Source organism: Dipodomys merriami, unplaced genomic scaffold (genome assembly GCF_024711535.1).
Source record: "Dipodomys merriami isolate MVZ:Mamm:240054 unplaced genomic scaffold, mDipMer1.0.p SCAF_198, whole genome shotgun sequence".
Lineage (NCBI taxonomy): Eukaryota > Metazoa > Chordata > Mammalia > Rodentia > Heteromyidae > Dipodomys > Dipodomys merriami.
The window spans coordinates 1,230,991-1,247,373 of NW_027203359.1; the positions used below are offsets into that span (position 1 = coordinate 1,230,991).

At 47.3% G+C, this 16,383-nt stretch overlaps 1 protein-coding gene across 1 annotated transcript; it reads right to left on the bottom strand.

Moving 5' to 3' along the window:
* Positions 1–4,471: 4,471 nt before the first annotated feature.
* Positions 4,472–15,238, bottom strand: Calm1 (calmodulin 1). The gene is made up of 6 exons (XM_070028567.1): positions 15,038–15,238; positions 12,245–12,275; positions 11,158–11,301; positions 8,590–8,696; positions 8,114–8,249; positions 4,472–7,981 (listed from the first exon to the last, which is right to left on the bottom strand). The coding sequence occupies exons 1-6, from the start codon at positions 15,038–15,040 to the stop codon at positions 7,953–7,955; spliced, it is 450 nt and encodes a 149-aa protein (XP_069884668.1). The 5' UTR covers positions 15,041–15,238; the 3' UTR covers positions 4,472–7,952.
* Between the last annotated feature and the right edge of the window lie 1,145 nt (positions 15,239–16,383).

The window sequence follows — 16,383 nt, forward strand, 5'->3', positions numbered from 1 at the left end:
TAGCTATTGATAATGTCTGTGATTATACCAAAAAACATTTATGATGCATAAATTGTATCTCAAAAAAGGAGGCATACAGAGAAAATCATATGTTTAATATATGTATATACTAGAGACTATTCTTCATTTTTAAACATTATGCATAAAGATCTAATGTCAAAATTTTTCCTCTATATCCATATGGTAAGAAAAATGTTGGAAGGAAATACAAAGTGATAACTATAGTTTATAAGCTAGTGGGTGGTTTCATATCACAAATCTTATACAATAAACATCAGTTTTTTCAGGCTCAAAAAGAAAAACACAAAAAACCTTTGTAAAACCAAGAAAGGACTACCTGTTGTCACTGGTAGTAAACATTTGAGAATCATCTGATACAGATGCGAGGGAATTTAACCTTCAATATTTAACCTGGACATTTTAACTATGGTATTATTTTGGTGTATGCCAGTACTGGGGCTTAAACTTAGGCCCTCAAACTATATTATTATTATTATTGTTGTTGTTATTACCATTTTGTCTGTTGTAGGGCTTGAACTCAGGGCCTAGAAGATGTCCTTGAGCTCTTTTGCTCAAGGCTAGTGCTCTACCCTTTAAATCACAGCTCCACTCCCTGTTTTTGAGTGGTTAATTGGAGGTAAGACACTCATAGGGACTTTCCTGACTGGGCTGGCTTTCTACCACAATCCTCAGAACTCAGCATCCTGAGTAGCTAGGATTATTGACATGCTGTTTATTTTATAATTACTAATTTTCTTTGTTGTTGTTTTAGAGATTGAACCCAGAGCCTCATGCACTCTAACACCAAGCTACACTTCCAACCCATTTTTTAAAAAGAAGCTGCCAGCCAGGCGCCAGTGGCTCACACCTGTAATCCTAACTACTCAGGAGGCTGAGATCAAAGCCAGTCTGGGAAGGAAAGTCCATGAGACTCTTAATCTTCAATAAACCATTAGAAAACCGGAAGTGGCTCTGTGGCTCAATCAGTAGAGCCTCGCCTTGAGCAGAAGAGCACAGGGACAGTGCCCAAGCCGAGTACAAGCCCTACAACCAACCAAAAAGCAAAAAAAAAAAGAAAGAAAGAAAGAAAAGAAGCTGCTATTTGAGATCTTGGTTCTGATATCAGTCTAGGGGATGAAGCTCTGTCCTTTATTATAAAATTTCATACCTAAAGAGAAAAATCACAACTTGAACAGTATGAAGGTTGGGAATATGGTTCTTATAGTCGAATGTCTATCTAGCAAAATAAGGGATTGAGTTCAAATTCCAGTACTGCCAAGCAAACAAAAAAAGACATTTGAAGCTAGGTGTGGTGGTTCATACCTGTAATACTAGCCACTCAGGAAGCAGAGTCAAGAGGGTCAGAAATTTGAAGGTAGCTCATACAAAGATAGCCAGATCTTATCTGAAAAACTCAGTGATTGCTTGCCTAGCATGCACCAGGTCTTGGGCTCAGGCAACAGAACTACAAAAATAAAAATAAGAGGGCTAGGAATGTGGCTCAGTGGTAGAGTGTTTGCCTAACATGCATGAAGCCCTGGGTTCAGTTCCTCAGTAACACATACACAGAAAAAGCCAGAAGTGGCGCTGTGACTCAAGTGGTAGAGTGTTAGCCTTGAGCAAAAAGAAGCTCAGGGACAGTGCCCAGCCCCTGAGTTCAAGCCTCAGGGCTGGCAAAAATAAAAATAAGAGAGACAGGGAAAGAGAGGGCTAGGTCTATGAATACTTCAAAATGGGGAAGAAATTAGTTTAAAGGCAAACTAGATGTTTCTACAAAACCAGAACCAAAAGATTGTGTTGTAAGCCAGCCTCCTGAGCCAGTGGCTCATGCCTGTAATCCTAGCTACTCAGGAGGCTGAGATCTGAGAATTACAGCTGGAAGGCCAGCCCAGGCAAGTCCACGAGATTCTTATCTCCAATTAATCACCAAAATGCCAGAAGTGGACCAGTGATTCAAGTGGTAGTGTGTTAGCCTTGAGTGAAAAAGCCAAGTGAGAACATGAAGCCCCGAGTTCAAGCCTAGTATTGGCACACATAATTTAAAATAATAAAAAAAAAAAAGACTGTTGTAACAAGATGCTCAAGAAATCATCTTACCAGGGCTGGGAATGTAGCTTAGTGGTAGAGTACTTGCCTAGCATGTATTAAGCCCTGGGTTCAATTCCTCAGTACCACATATACAGAAAAAGCCAGAAGTGGTACTGTGGCTCAAGTGGTAGAGTGCTAGTCTTGAGCAAAAGAAGCTCAGGACAATGCCCAGGCCCTGAGTTCAAGCATCAAGACTGGCAAAAAAAAAGATAAAAAGAAAGAAGAAAGGAAGAAAGAGAGAGAGAGAGAGAGAGAGAGAGAGAGAGAGAGAGAGAGAGAGAGAGAGAGAGAGAGAGAGAAAGAAAGAAAGAAAGAAAGAAAGAAAGAAAGAAAGAAAGAAAGAAAGAAAGAAAGAAAGAAAATCATCTTGCCAGGCTTCCTTTGGTCTTTGTAAAAATGAAAACAAAACTTTTAAGATGTGACATTTGAATCATGTCTGAATGTGTCAGTTCACACTCATTCCAAAGGTTGCTGATACCAACAGAACATAAATAATTCTTAGGAGGGAAATTGCCTTTAAAAAAAACAACAAAAAACAAGTTCAGAGACTGTCAAGGAGTTGGGAAGTTGGCCAACTGCATCAGCTTTGGGGTGTGGTTCTACTGTGGGCTGGCTCCCCCAACTCCCTAGGAGGGGGCGGAGGGCAGTGGAAGAGAAGTACCAAGCTATAAAAAGCTTTGGGTTTTATTTCCTTCTAAGGCATCCTGAGTCACTGGGTGCTCCAACCCCCCCCCCCCCAGTGCCGGAGGAAGTGCAGCTGAAATCGGAAATGTGTGTAGGATTCCCACCCCCTACCCCCACCCCAAACCAGAGTTAACAAACCGGATGACAGCTGTCACCTGCACTCAAACTCTTATAGGCCCAAAGGGTAGCTTCCTATTTCCATCCCGCGAAGAGAATGGAAGTTACTTTATCTGGTGTTTCCCGCCCTCCATCCAGGTTCCAGTATTACACCACAGTCTTAACCACAAGCGTACATCCACACACACCCCCTCCTGCGTGGAGCTGCTCAGAACACAGTCTCATTTGTTATCTCAAAGGACAGCGGCGCTCCTACATGAATGACTTCGCCTTACTCTTTAGGCTGCAGTCTGATCCAGTGATCAGAATCCTAGAAAGCATCGGGCAGGTACCTGTCCAACTTTTCCTCACCAAGGAGGAAACTGAAGCCCAAAAATACTAAGGAACTTGCCCCAAGGCTACAAAGGAATGGACCAAAATTTGAGCCACAGCCTGGAGCCATGTCCCCTGGAGCCCAGCTCTAGGTAGTTTCTAGGCCCGCCCCCTTCCTCCTCACACACACCACCCTCAGGGCTTAAAGCTGTCTGTCTCCAGCCCTCAGGCCAAGGCTCTGTCATGATCTTTCTTCTACTAGCGCCCTGGAGATTTCTGTCCTTTTTGTGCAGTGGGATTGTAACCAGGTGAGGTGGGCCTGGAAAAAGATCCTTCTGGAAACAAGAGGGGGTTCAGGAAGCAGGGTGTGCATAGGACAGCATTGAGGTTGCCACACAAGGTTTGGCATGTACTATGCCACATTCCCCACCCCCAGCCCCAGCCCCGGTCCTGCCTTCCTCAGTCCCTCTGCAATGTGCTCCCACCTACGGATTCCTTAATACAATCCCCAGACTTGGATTAATATAAAGGATGAAGACCAAAGGGAAATTCATCTATGACGTACATTTTCTACATAAACAATTGTGGTTCTCTCCCCGGCCCCCCCCCCCTCCACTTTTGTGCTGCTACTGGGACTTAAACTCAGTGTCCCAGGCTCTCACTTGGCTTTCTGGCTGCTGGTACCCTACCACTTAAGTGCTTTACATCCTTCCCCACCTCTACCCCCAGTTGTGGAACTGAACTCAGGGCCCAGGTGCTGTCCCTGAGAGTTTTGGCTCAAGGCTAGCACTCTACCACTTTGAGCTACAGCTCCACTTCCGGTTTCCTAGTGGGTAATTGTTGATGTCTCAGACTTTCCTGCCTGTGCTGGCTTGGAACCACAATCCTCAAATCTCAGGCCTCTCAAGTAGCTAGGATTATAGGCACAAGCCACGGGCACGGGCTTCCACTTTTTTTTTTTTTTTTTGCTGGTTAATTGGAGATAAGTCTGTCAGACTTTTCTGCCTGGACTGAGTTCAAACTGCAGTCCTGAGAGTGCACTCTCCTGAGCAGGCAAGATCACAGCCGTGAGCCACCCACACTTAAGAGGCTAAGAGATTTGGTTAAAAATGTCAAGTGTTAACACCCAAACTAAAACCAGATTAGGGCTGCCAGAAAACTTGTCTGTAGAATCTTGGGCCCCGACTCCCACCTGTTGTGCTAGGACCACAGGAGAATTTACCCAAAGGCAAGTGGCTTGTCCAGAGAGCTAAAAACCTACACAGTTCAGTTAAAGAGATGAAAGGCTGCAGAAATGTTTATTGAATACAGTGCCAGGTTTATAAATAAAACTTATTTACAATTTCCATAGAGTTGGTCCCCCATCAGAGGAGGTGGTTAAATCTCCAAACAGTTGATCTCAAGGTTTACAGAAACGTTCAAGTACATCTCTCCTTTTTTCCAATAGCCAAGGTGAAAGGTAACTTCAGTAACAAAAGAACCACCACCATCTTTGCTACAGAAGTGTTGAAAGAACATTTTCATGGATTTGGAGAAAGAACACACACTCCACCCCATGCCACTACCTTCTTACTCCAAGGGATAGACAGCAAAGAAATCTGTCTCCTATGGGACAACTTCAAGGGATAAAAAAAACACTTTTCAGCTGTGGGAATCGATTAAGACACATTAGTGGAAATCTAGTCACTGCCCAAAGGGGAAATATATTCAGGATATACAATAAATAATTGAAATAGTTCAAAGAATTGAATAAACTTAAGAGTAGACTTGACCAAATTGACATTCTTTGTTCAGGAAGAAGTTCCCAAGATGCTTAGGGGCTAATAATATGCAATTCCTCTCAGGTAACAGCAGTGCTAGGCCTATGGACAGCCATTCCTTACAATAGTTACAAGTTCAGTCGGACATGCATTTATAAAGAGAATATAAAAATATGTACAACAGCTCATCTTCAACGTGTTGAAGTCGCTGAAAGACACCAATTAAAGTGCGCAAAAAATTTGCTTTTGTCAAAAAAAAATTTTTTTTTTGTTTTGTTTTTTTTTTTTTTCAGAAAAAGCCTTTTCTGGCAACAGTGCATTGAAAGCCCATCAGAATGGAGGTCCATTTGCCTTGCTTTAAACCTACCCCGAACTGATGGAGAACCAAACTGAAGAGAGGATTTGCCAAGGACTCAGCAGTTTCTTATGGCAAGTCTCAGGCTAAGAGCAGGACACAAGTTAAACTAGTCACTTTATATATATAAATATATGTATATATTTATAGAGTAGTTAGAAGTAGGGGCAAGAGTTTTCAAGAAGGTGCTACCCAACTTCAAGGGTACTGCCAAGACACCCAAGCTCTTTCCCAGTGCTGAGCTGCAACCCGAGCTGGGGTGGGAGGGGGGGCAGGGGAGGGCAGGCTGAAGGGCTCGGCCTCACCTGTGCTCCACACCGGAACTCGGTAGTCCCTGGGGAGGTGGGGGGGTAGGGTTTACTGGTTCCCATGTAGGATGCTGGCCACACAAGAATCCTGCTAACACGGATAGAAAGACGTGAGAGGGCAAGATAGGAGGGAGGCTTTTTAAAAATAAGCTATCACCTCCTCCCAGCTTGAACACAAGCCTAAGGCTGGTTCCACACCTCCATTTTTTGACATGTCCTCCCCCCCACTCCTGTCCTCTGTACGAATCATCCAAACCAGGAGCCTGCAGCAGCTTCCTCTCACTGTTAAGAGTTCCTGGCAGATTCAGGTACTCACACAAGCCAACAGCTCATGATATCAACCTCTCCCCCAGCAGACGCCCTGTCCAAGGACTAGCAGCAGCACACGGGCAACGTCCCCTCTCCACCGCTCTGACCCACCCCTCTGGCAGAAAACCAAACAAGCTGCAAAATGCCAGAAAGGCAGGGAGTAGGAGAGGGGGGAGAAGCTGAGGGTCTCTGTAATAATCAGCCCTGAATGCACCCATTTGGCTGCCAAGAGCTTCTCACTGGCTGGCAAGCAACCTGCCAGTTTACCCGCAAACCAGCAAATTCAAACCACCCACCCATACTCAGCAGCCCAAGCTCTTTGCTAATAAGATACAGCCACTTAGCACCCTGAAAAATGTACATCCAGCTTTCATTTCAAAAAGAACTCCATGCTAAATGCGGTGTGCTTCTAAAGGGGCTTTTAAAATGGACTGGTGCCTCTGCCGATACCAGTACAGCATGTCTGAGTTTTGGTTACACGTTTATAATTAGACATGAAATTCATTCTGGGCTAGGGTTTTCCTTTCCAGCCAGAGGCTTAGCATTAGTGCTACTTGGGGGTAAAAAAAATAAAAATTAAAATTAAAAGTAGTCAAGTCTAATTAAAAAAAAAAAAAAACACCAACAAATACAGGCTAAGGTGAAGAGTCTTACAAATTAAAAACTGAATCAAGGTGACTGATAGTGTCTTTTAGGCATGTAGACTGGCTGGGGAAAGGATTACTGCTCCTACCACACAGAGTGAGGGTTGAATTACACACTAAATCATGTCTCTTGCACAGATGGTCTCAGTAGTTACATAAAACAGGTAATCAGCAGCACAATTGAAAATAATCCCTAAAAACATGCTTTAGAAAGTGGGTTTTTTTCCTTGAGAGCTTGGCCACCTAACTAGATTAAGGTACCATGATTTGCCTGCCCCTTCCCCCCAACTGCAACTAGACTTATACAGTCATAAATAAAGCAACCAGCAATCCGCTGTTTTTCGGCAAGGTGTTAGGCTCAGAGGTTGGTGCTAGAACCCAGGAGGGAAGGAGACCCAACCCCTGGGCTGAGGGCCTCCACTCTAACTTCCTTGTCCCCCTTTAGAGCTCAGCTTTACAAAGCATTTAACACCACTTTAAGTTAATGGTCTTTTTATTGGAAAAAAAAAAAAAAAAAAAAGACTAGCATTTACAACTTGGAATGGACGTAAATTGTCAATTTCTCGAACAGCAATGTTGATGGTTTTGCTGAAGTCCACAGCCACAGCCTACTCTGCTGGCTCCAAGTCATGGTTCCGAAAGTTTTAAAAACAGAGTCCAAGGATGCTCCTGGTAGATGCCTTTTTTAAAAATGTGTGATTGGTGACACTGGACACCCACTTCATCTAGTGCCATGGAGACAACGCTAAAACCAACACAGCAGGCACGCCACCAGGGTGTCACTGTCACCGTGGACTGGAGCGCGTGGGAGGACAGGAGAACCATCCCACGGCTGGGGCTGCATCTCAGGCTCACCCTTCACCCATTTTCTGCACATCATCCTGAGGTAAACCAATTTGAAATGTGTCTTGTTTTCAGTAAACCAGCTAGGACAACTGATACTAACTAATTGAACTAGAACCCATTGGAGTAAGTTTTGAATTTTTTTTCATCTTTCAACTTTAATACAAATGCCTGACTGTGCTCAATCGTCAAGCTGCATGCATGAAAAACTGGCCAGCCCAAACAGTGTATTGATCATTAGCAAATGGAACTGCAAGGAATCCACTAAGTGCTTCCTTATCATTAAGGTAGAACAAGTATTATATTGTAAAACTCATGTGTAGCTTCATCTTTAGGGGACAGGACCACCAACCAATACATGCAGATTTTGTGTGTGGACAGAAGGTACTTTTGACATTCAGTTTTGCTATATAGAAACAGAATGAATAAATGAACTTTTTCTTTTTCTTTTTTTTCTTTTTTTTTTTTGCAAGAGGTAAGTAAAAGATTCAATTTGATTCTTCTAGGGGGGAAAATAGTTGAAAGAAGTTCTTCATTTTGCAGTCATCATCTGTACGAATTCTGAAAAGACAAATAAATCATAACTTTTGTTATCTTCAAAAGCAGCTTTAGTGAATGCAGCATCTACTTTGAAAGTCAGCTTGGACACAGATCCTAACAGTAAGATGGTTAAAAATTAAGGTGGTGTTTTACCTTCATAGTTCACTTGTCCATCTCCATCAATATCTGCTTCTCTGATCATCTCATCTACTTCTTCATCTGTTAGTTTTTCTCCTAAGTTTGTCATGACATGGCGTAGTTCTGCGGCGCTGATGTAACCATTCCCATCCTGTGAACATTCAGCAATTGTTACGGAGGGTGGGTGGCTGTGGCTGAGGTACTGTCCATTCCACTCCCATCTCCAGTTCCCACTAAATCTAAGCAGTCTACGATCACAGAAACCAAGACTTTCAAAAACCAGCACCGACAGTAACAGGGCAGTTTGTTCAAAAATGTTCTCTATTCTTCCTGCTCTTGCCCAATGAAGTACTGAAATCAGAATATTTGGAAGTGACACCAGAGGCTCAGGCAGGCTAAGTATTCTACCTCTAACCAGCTGATACAGCTTTTACAAATGGAAACCCTAGAAACTGCCTTAAGAACCACCTATGACGCAGATATAAGATTACCTTGTCAAAGACTCGGAATGCCTCACGGATTTCTTCTTCGCTATCTGTGTCTTTCATTTTTCTAGCCATCATAGTCAAAAACTCTGGGAAGTCAATGGTGCCATTACCTCAAATTAAAAAACACAAAAGGCTCATGTAAGTAAGCACTGCATTAATACTCTCTGCAGGAATAATTTTAGAACCAGTTCAGAATGCTAGGGAAATTGTGATTCGGTACTTATTAGGCTCAATCTTTTATAGACACAAAATATTCAAATACTTCAGAGTCATTACAACTCAAGTAATTTTATAGGGTAATCGCCAACAACCAACATAGCCTTTAAAGATGCAAAGGAAACTGCACAGAGATCATGAGCACAGAGGAGGCAGTAACTCTGACAGCCTGCCTCATTCTACCCTGGCCCTCACTAAGGAGACCACTCAGGTCTAACTCTACCTTGGCTAGCAATACCAGTATTGTACAACTGCAGGTAAATTGACAGTTACACCACTGGCCAGTCTCCAGGAAAACGTTCTCTGAGTACATTTTTTTCAGTCATATTATGCTAAGCAACCTGTTTTTCTCCCATCTCCAGTCTTGGCTTTATGTGGGGATTGAACCCGTGTTCCCTTGGATGCTAGGTTATGTTCTCTACCAATGAGCTACACCTCAGCCACCAACTCAGCATCTTACTCCCCAGCCCCCCATGAAGGGAAAAGCTCAGAGCATTTTTTCACAGCCTGGACTGTTCATATTTAGGAAACCCACACTATGGCCAATAATCCAAATAAGTCCCCGGCATTGAGAGATGAGTACCACCAGAGACAAGCCTGAGCTAAGTGGAAATCAAATTGGAAAAAAAAAAATCCTTCAGTTATTTTCACCAGTACCTTTAGGACAATATAACCCTCGGACTAGAGTATATAGCTCCATGGCAGAACATCTGCCTGTCCTGTACCAGGCCCTGGGTTCAATCCCCAACATGGGGAGTAGAAAGGGAAGGAGACTCCTAAAGCCATTGGGGGCTCCAAACTTTTAAAACATTACTGTTTTAAAACTCATCTTAAGTACTGTCTCAAAACCATACAAAGATGTCCGTAGGTACCATCTACTCACTGCAAATACAGGAGTCTCTTCTTCACAATCTGAAGGCCAAAGCCCAGCTTTCCAGAGCTCCCCCAAAACAGGAAGTGGCAGCCTGTGGTACCCACATGGCTAATCTCCTTAGTAATTAAACCAAACAGACTATGGACTTCTTTCTCTAAAACTCTTCTTAAGGATGAAAACAATTTTTAGAAGTAACTCTTTGCAATCACAGAAAGAAACGTCAAAGAGCATATCAAAAAGGTTTACTTTTGTTTTACTGCAAGCCTAATTCTACTGGAGTACGTTTTGGTACCCTATTTTTCTAAATGGCTACAAGTCAAACATCTAGAAAGTTAACTCTACATCCAAGCTGTTTATTCTTAGCTCATCTTTTAGAAATGTATTACCTACAATCTTACATAGTTCATAAGTGGGATATACAAAAACACCTGTCAGTTAGGAGAAGGTGCTTCAGAAGCTTCTGACAAAAGTAAGCAATTAAAAGAGCTCATGTCTATCCACTGTTTGAGTCTAGAGGAACAGCAGCCAAGTACTGTGGGGACCTCGGATTCTTCCTGGTTCTGACCTTGCATAGCCTCCAAGACCTCTTCCTCCTTCATCATGTAACCCACTTCAAAATTTACATGATCCTTGTCAGCAAGCACACATACAACTCATATTGCACTTGGTTTTAGGGTTGTTTTTTTGTTTTTGCCTTGTGCTGGTTCTGGAACTTGAACTCAGGGCCTGAACACTGTCCCTTAGCTTTTGTGCTCAAGGAGAGCTATCTACCACTTGAGCTACATAGCGATTTCTGACTTTTGGGTGATATTAACTGGAGATAAGAATCTCAGCCTTGGGCTGGGAAGGTGGCTCAGTGGTAGAGTGCTTGCCTTGTATGCCTGAGGCCCTGGGTTCGATTCCCAAGCACCATATAAGCAAAAAGAAAAAAGCCGGAAGTGGCGCTATGGCTCAAGTGGTAGAGCACTAGCTTGGAGCTGAAGAGCTGAGGGACAGTGCCCAGGCCCAGAGTTCAGGCCCCATGACTGGACCCAAAAAAAAAAAAAAAAAAAAAAAAAAAAGAATCTCAGTCTTCCCAATGCTTTGAACCATGGTTCTCAAGAGCTTAGCCTCTTAAGTCAAGATTATAGGCATAAGCCACCAGAGCTAGACTTGAGTTAACTTTTAAGAGTGCACTTTACCCACTACACTTGGAGGTTTCTCCTCCTAAAAACAATAAACTTTATAAAAAGATTTGACCTGTAAGTCATAACAAGCAGAAAAATAGCCATACAGTGACCAGATCCAGGAAACGTTCTAGACAGTGAACAGGGTGAATGGCACTGCATAGTCTTCTATTTTAATGTCAGGGGCCAAAAGGCAACTACAGAAAGGAATATTATACCTTGGCTTTGCTCTGGGGACCTGAAAGACAACCTTCTAACAGTTTTGAACTTGAATGACACAGCACTGGCACTCATTCAAAGCTCTGCAGCCCTTACCATCAGCATCCACTTCGTTGATCATATCCTGCAATTCAGCTTCTGTTGGGTTTTGACCCAGTGACCTCATGACAGTCCCAAGTTCCTTTGTTGTGATGGTGCCATCACCATCTTTATCGAATAGGGAGAAAGCTTCCTTGAATTCTGGAAACAAAAGTTTATCCATTAGAACAAATGTGGACCAAATCCAAGCCACAGAACACACTTCCCTGAGGCCTGCCGACACAAGCTGCCCCAGCTGTGGGATTTAGCAGAAACTGCCTGGTCTTTACTGAAATTGGGCCCCTATAGTCCTGTTGGCCTGAATCTCACACAACAGCCCATAAGGTAAACACTGCTCTGGGTAAACCACTCCACGTTTTTGAAGGCCAAGCTTGAACATGCTTAAATCAGTCAAGTCCAATCTAGCACAAAATTAGTCCACATGTTCTCTTAAAGTCTCTTTATGTTAACTTCCTACAGTGTTAAGAACCTCTTCTTTCACAACAAGAAAAGGTTGTGAATAGATACATTCCAAAGAAAATAGCATGAGCTGTCACATCACACTCAGAATATTCCAGAAGCATTCCTGTTTTCTCTTCCAAAGAACATTTCAAAATAAGGTAAATGTAAATTAAGTCCCTTCCCCAATGAAACGGTTCCAACATTCATTTCACCCTTCTATTTAGAATAACAAGCTGAAGCTTTCCAAGTAGATTAGTGAAAGACTTGTAGCACGTAAGAACTACAAACTCAATTTCTGAGTAGGAGTGCAACCTCAGCATGTGCAAAGCTGTGCACATGGAGAAGCAGTCAGACATCCAGAGTAACATAATGTGGACAATTTCAGTTCCACTTCCTTCCATCTCCAAGACACTGGAGTAACGCCTGACTAAATGTTTCTTCCTGTTTATCACTGAAATAAATTCTTAAGGGGACAGCAGAGTAGTTCAAGTGGTAGAGGGCCTACTTATCAAGCTCAAATCCTAACACTGCTAAAAATAAGTTTTTAGAATAATATTCCGATAGTGGGGGAAACAGAGGAGACACTAAAACTGTGTCAGAGCCTAGTTCCAGCCTTCTAGAGACTTCCCAGCCATTAACTTACCAGCAATCTGTTCCTCGGTCAGCTGATCAGCCTACATGGAGAAAGAAAAGGTTATAATTCAATTCAGGATAGTTCAGTTGGTATCTACTTTCTCCAGTTAACAGTTTTGGCATTGCAATCATTCGGTTTGACATCACTAGCCTTGTCGTTTACTGAAGGTGGCAAGAACAGAGGAAACCTGTGCTATTCTGACAGTAAAGGATGACATGGAAGCGACAACATTGCGGGGCTTCATGTTTTCTTCTCAGGCCTAAAGCTTGCAGCAGGGGGGAGCTTGGCGCCTGATGTGGAGATGGCGCCTCTAGCGGTGACGGGCGGCCCCACACGGCCGCCGCCGCCGCCGCAGCCGCAGGCTGCGCAGGAAGAGCGCCACCTACTGCGCCAGACACTGCGGTCCCGCTCCCAGCCAAGAGCCCAGCCCAAAGTGCGGCCAGGCCACCGCAGCCACCGCAGCCAGAATCAGGATCCCGTCCAGAAACAGGCTTTTAGCGCACCTTGCTTCAGGCCCTTGAAATCTCCAAACTGGCGTTACATAATGGCATTCGCTGGATTAAACGGGCTTTCATATCCATTTTATGAGAAACAATTAAGCGGAAGAAATACACGGCAATGGCTACCCCACTACCTGTATTTTCATGCAGTGAATGAATGCTTTTCAATCATTTAAAGCAGGCAGCTATTTGTTTAAAGTCTACCATTTGCAACGGCTAATAGCCCTTGGCTGAATTATCCTACAATTCAGACGCTAGGATAAAAATGAGCTTAAAAGTGTTGCTACAAACCTGCAAAATTCAAATACATAGAAAACCGCACACAGTAATTATGAGACAGCAACCCTGTTTTCTGGTGAAGATCAGTAACTTCAATTTCCTGGTAGTTACCCTACAGACTTACCTACCTACCTAAAGAAGACCTAAGAGCGGCGCCTAACAAACACCACTGCAGGTGACAATGGCCAGGAGGCAGGTCTCACTCGCATTATTTGGGCTCTGCAGCACGGAATCTATGCCTCCAGCCAGGGGAATCTGAGATCTCAAGGAGAGCTAATATGTATTTTCCTTTAATGAACAACGACTAATGAAGCCAGGTACCAAACAGAAAGTTTTATTAAGTGGAAACTTTCACCGTAGGAATGGTATTCCGATGCATTTCATTGGCGGGTGGCAGCTTATTTGGACCCAATATCTAAGTGGGTCTTACCTTCCGGTCACTGAGAACTACTGGTTTACATCAAGTCGAGAAGACGTGAGGATTTATGTAATACCAGGGCAACGTCTATCTTGTACAACAGGAAGCGCTGCCCCACCTCGTCAGGGAAAATGTCATCTTCCTGGGGAGAACGATCCCACCTCCCCGCCCCACTCTCCCAGCTTCCGGACACGAAATCCCCTTCCCCTACGGGCAGCGCTGGCCTCGAGCGCCCAAGGTGTTGCAGAACAGGGCTGGGAACCGCCACCCACCCCGCCACGCCGCCGATGATGTCAGCCCGGCCTGGGAGCGAGTTAGGGGGCTGCGGGAAACACGCCCGGCCGGGCGCCTGCCGGGCCTCGGGCAATCCCGAGGCTGCAGGGAAGGCGGAAACGTGGAGAACATCGCCCCGCAGAGTCGGGCGTCCAACACCCCGCGAGGGGCCGGCCAGGGGCGCGCGCCCAAGGGCAGACGGAGGAGCGGGGAGAGGGGGCAGGGGGCGCTCCAAGGCGATCCCCCACACCCCACTCCCACCCTCGACTCCCGGGCCGCGGTCCCGGCCGCCAGCACCTCCCACTCGCTTCTGCTCCCCCAGGCGGCGAGCCCGCCGCGCCGCCGCCGCCTCCCCGGAGCTGAAACTTTGCGTCTCTAATGGAAACCGAGCCGCGCGCCAGCTCCTCCTCCCCCGCCCCCCTCCGCCCCAATTAGCGCGAGCCGAGCGCCTCCCGCGGGAAGGGGCCTACCGGCGCTCGGGGGCGCCCGCACGCCGCGGCCCCGGGCGGGGGGCGGCGGGGGGGGAACCCACACCCGGACACGCGCGCCCGGGCCACGCCGCGGGCCCCGCCCGGGCGCAGCGCCGCCAAACCCGCCGCTTCCGCCCTCCCCGTCCCCCACCCCTCGCCTTCCTGCCCCCACCCCACCCTTCCCCGGCTCCTTCCTTCCCAGCCCACGCCCGCGCCGCACCCCCCCAGGAGGGAGGGCGCCCAACTTGATCGGCCTGGAGGGGGGGGAGAGGGAAGGGAACTGGGCGAGGGGGGGGGTCAGACGCTGGTGGCACCTCGAACCCCGCGCCCGAGCAATGTGCGCCACCGGCTCACGCGGGCCCATTCATTCTCCGCCCGCGGGCGCCCGCCGGCCCCGCCACCTTCGCGGCGGGGAAGGAGCGTGGGGGAGGGGGACCTCGGGCCCGGCCCCGCCCGGATCCCCCGCCCCCCGGGCCCCGGCCCAGGAGCAGCGCTGCAGGCAGCCCGGGTGCGGCGCGCTGGATGCGGTGGGTGCGGGGCTGGGGGTGGAAGCGGAAGGACCACCCCCCCCTCCCGTGCAGCTGTGCCAGCGGCCACAGCCCGTGGACAGCAACCCACGGTCGGGTCCCGGCTCCAAGGGACCCATCAGTTAAAAAGGAGGCTCCCTGGCAGAGAAAACCGAGATGCAAATCCGAAATGCATCCTTTTCGACCGCAGCTGCTGCGCAACACCGGCAAACGAAAAAAGAATCCCAGCCCCCCCCCCCCGCCCGCCAATGAAAAACCAAGGGGGAAAAAAAGCCTGAAAATCTGGGAAGAAATCCTGGGCAGCTGCTATGCGGGTTTTGCCGTTCCCGACCTACCATGGTGCGAGCGGAGGGAGGAAGAGCAGAGGGAGCGAAGGAGGCTGCACCAGCGCAGGCTTGGGACGGCGGGGGTGCCTCCGCGGCTGCTGCTGTGGCTGCGAAGGCGCGGGGTGCGCTGTGCGCGGTTACCGCCGCCGCTGCCTGCGCCGCCGCCCGACTGCGAGTAACGGCAACGCGCCCACGAGACTCCCAGCGCCACTGCCTGAGCGCGAGCTTGCGCGCCGCGGTTTATATACGGCACGCCGTATCCCTCCGCCGCGGCGGGGGCCGCCTGGCGCAGGGCGGTCCTGCGACGGCCGGGCCTTGCCGCTTGGCCACGCCCCCCGGAGCGGCCACGCCCCCCGGCTCTCTGGGCCTCGCACCGCCGCCTGGGCGCGGGCCGCAGCAGGCCCAGTCCTGCGGAGGCCCCCGGGGATACGAGCGGCCTGGGGCGGGAGGGGGTTTCCGTGCTGGGGGGACGAGCGGGCTGGAGGGCCGGCGGGGAGGGGGCTGCCGAATCCCTTCTTGATCCAACCTGGGGGCGGCCCTGGGCTCCAAGCTGTCTCCCCGGACTCTCCCAGCCCCGCCCCACCTGTGGGACCCTCCCACCTCTCCCACCGTGCGGGTTCGGGGAGCTGCGGGGAGCGGGCGGGAGACGGGGGGGGGCGGCGGGGAGATGCCCGCCCACCTGCGGCTGCTGGAGAAGGGTCCACGGGGGACAAGGGGGTGGGCCTTGGGGAAGAAGCGGGTCTGAGACTGATTTTCGGGTGTGGGAGAACTGTCTCCGGCTGGTTGGGGGGCGCAGTTGTCACCTGCGTGTCCGAGCAGTCCGCAGCGCTTTCTCCTTTCTCGTGAATTGTTGTTAACCATAGCTAAATACCTCTCCCCTACTGTTTCGAACTCGTCTTAAGGCAAATACTATTCATGCTGGCCCTTGTCTTATTGAAGTGAGTAGATTTGTGCATCCTATTTAATAAACCTTTAAAGCTTTAAAAATATTTTTTCACAGTCTTCCTGAGCCAGCCTTTTAGACATAAATTCATCCGTACAAGGAAGGAAAAAAAGATATTTAGGATCATGTAGATTACAGCTAGAAAACGCAGCCGATTGCTTCTGGTATGGGTCTGGACTGTAATTTAATCTTGATCATATCTCGGTTTAAAATATGATAATGTTTTAATTTCCTTCTGTTCTCCATTGTTCCGCAAACTAGAAAAGGAACGATTTCAGCACAGGACTTGTAAAAAAAAAAAAAAAAAAAAAAAAAAAGACCTTTGACAAAAATGCTGCAGTTTCTTTTCTTGCCAAGGCAGCACACAGCATCTGATCTTTTGTGTACAGAGTCCGGAAAGTAGCAGGTTCTT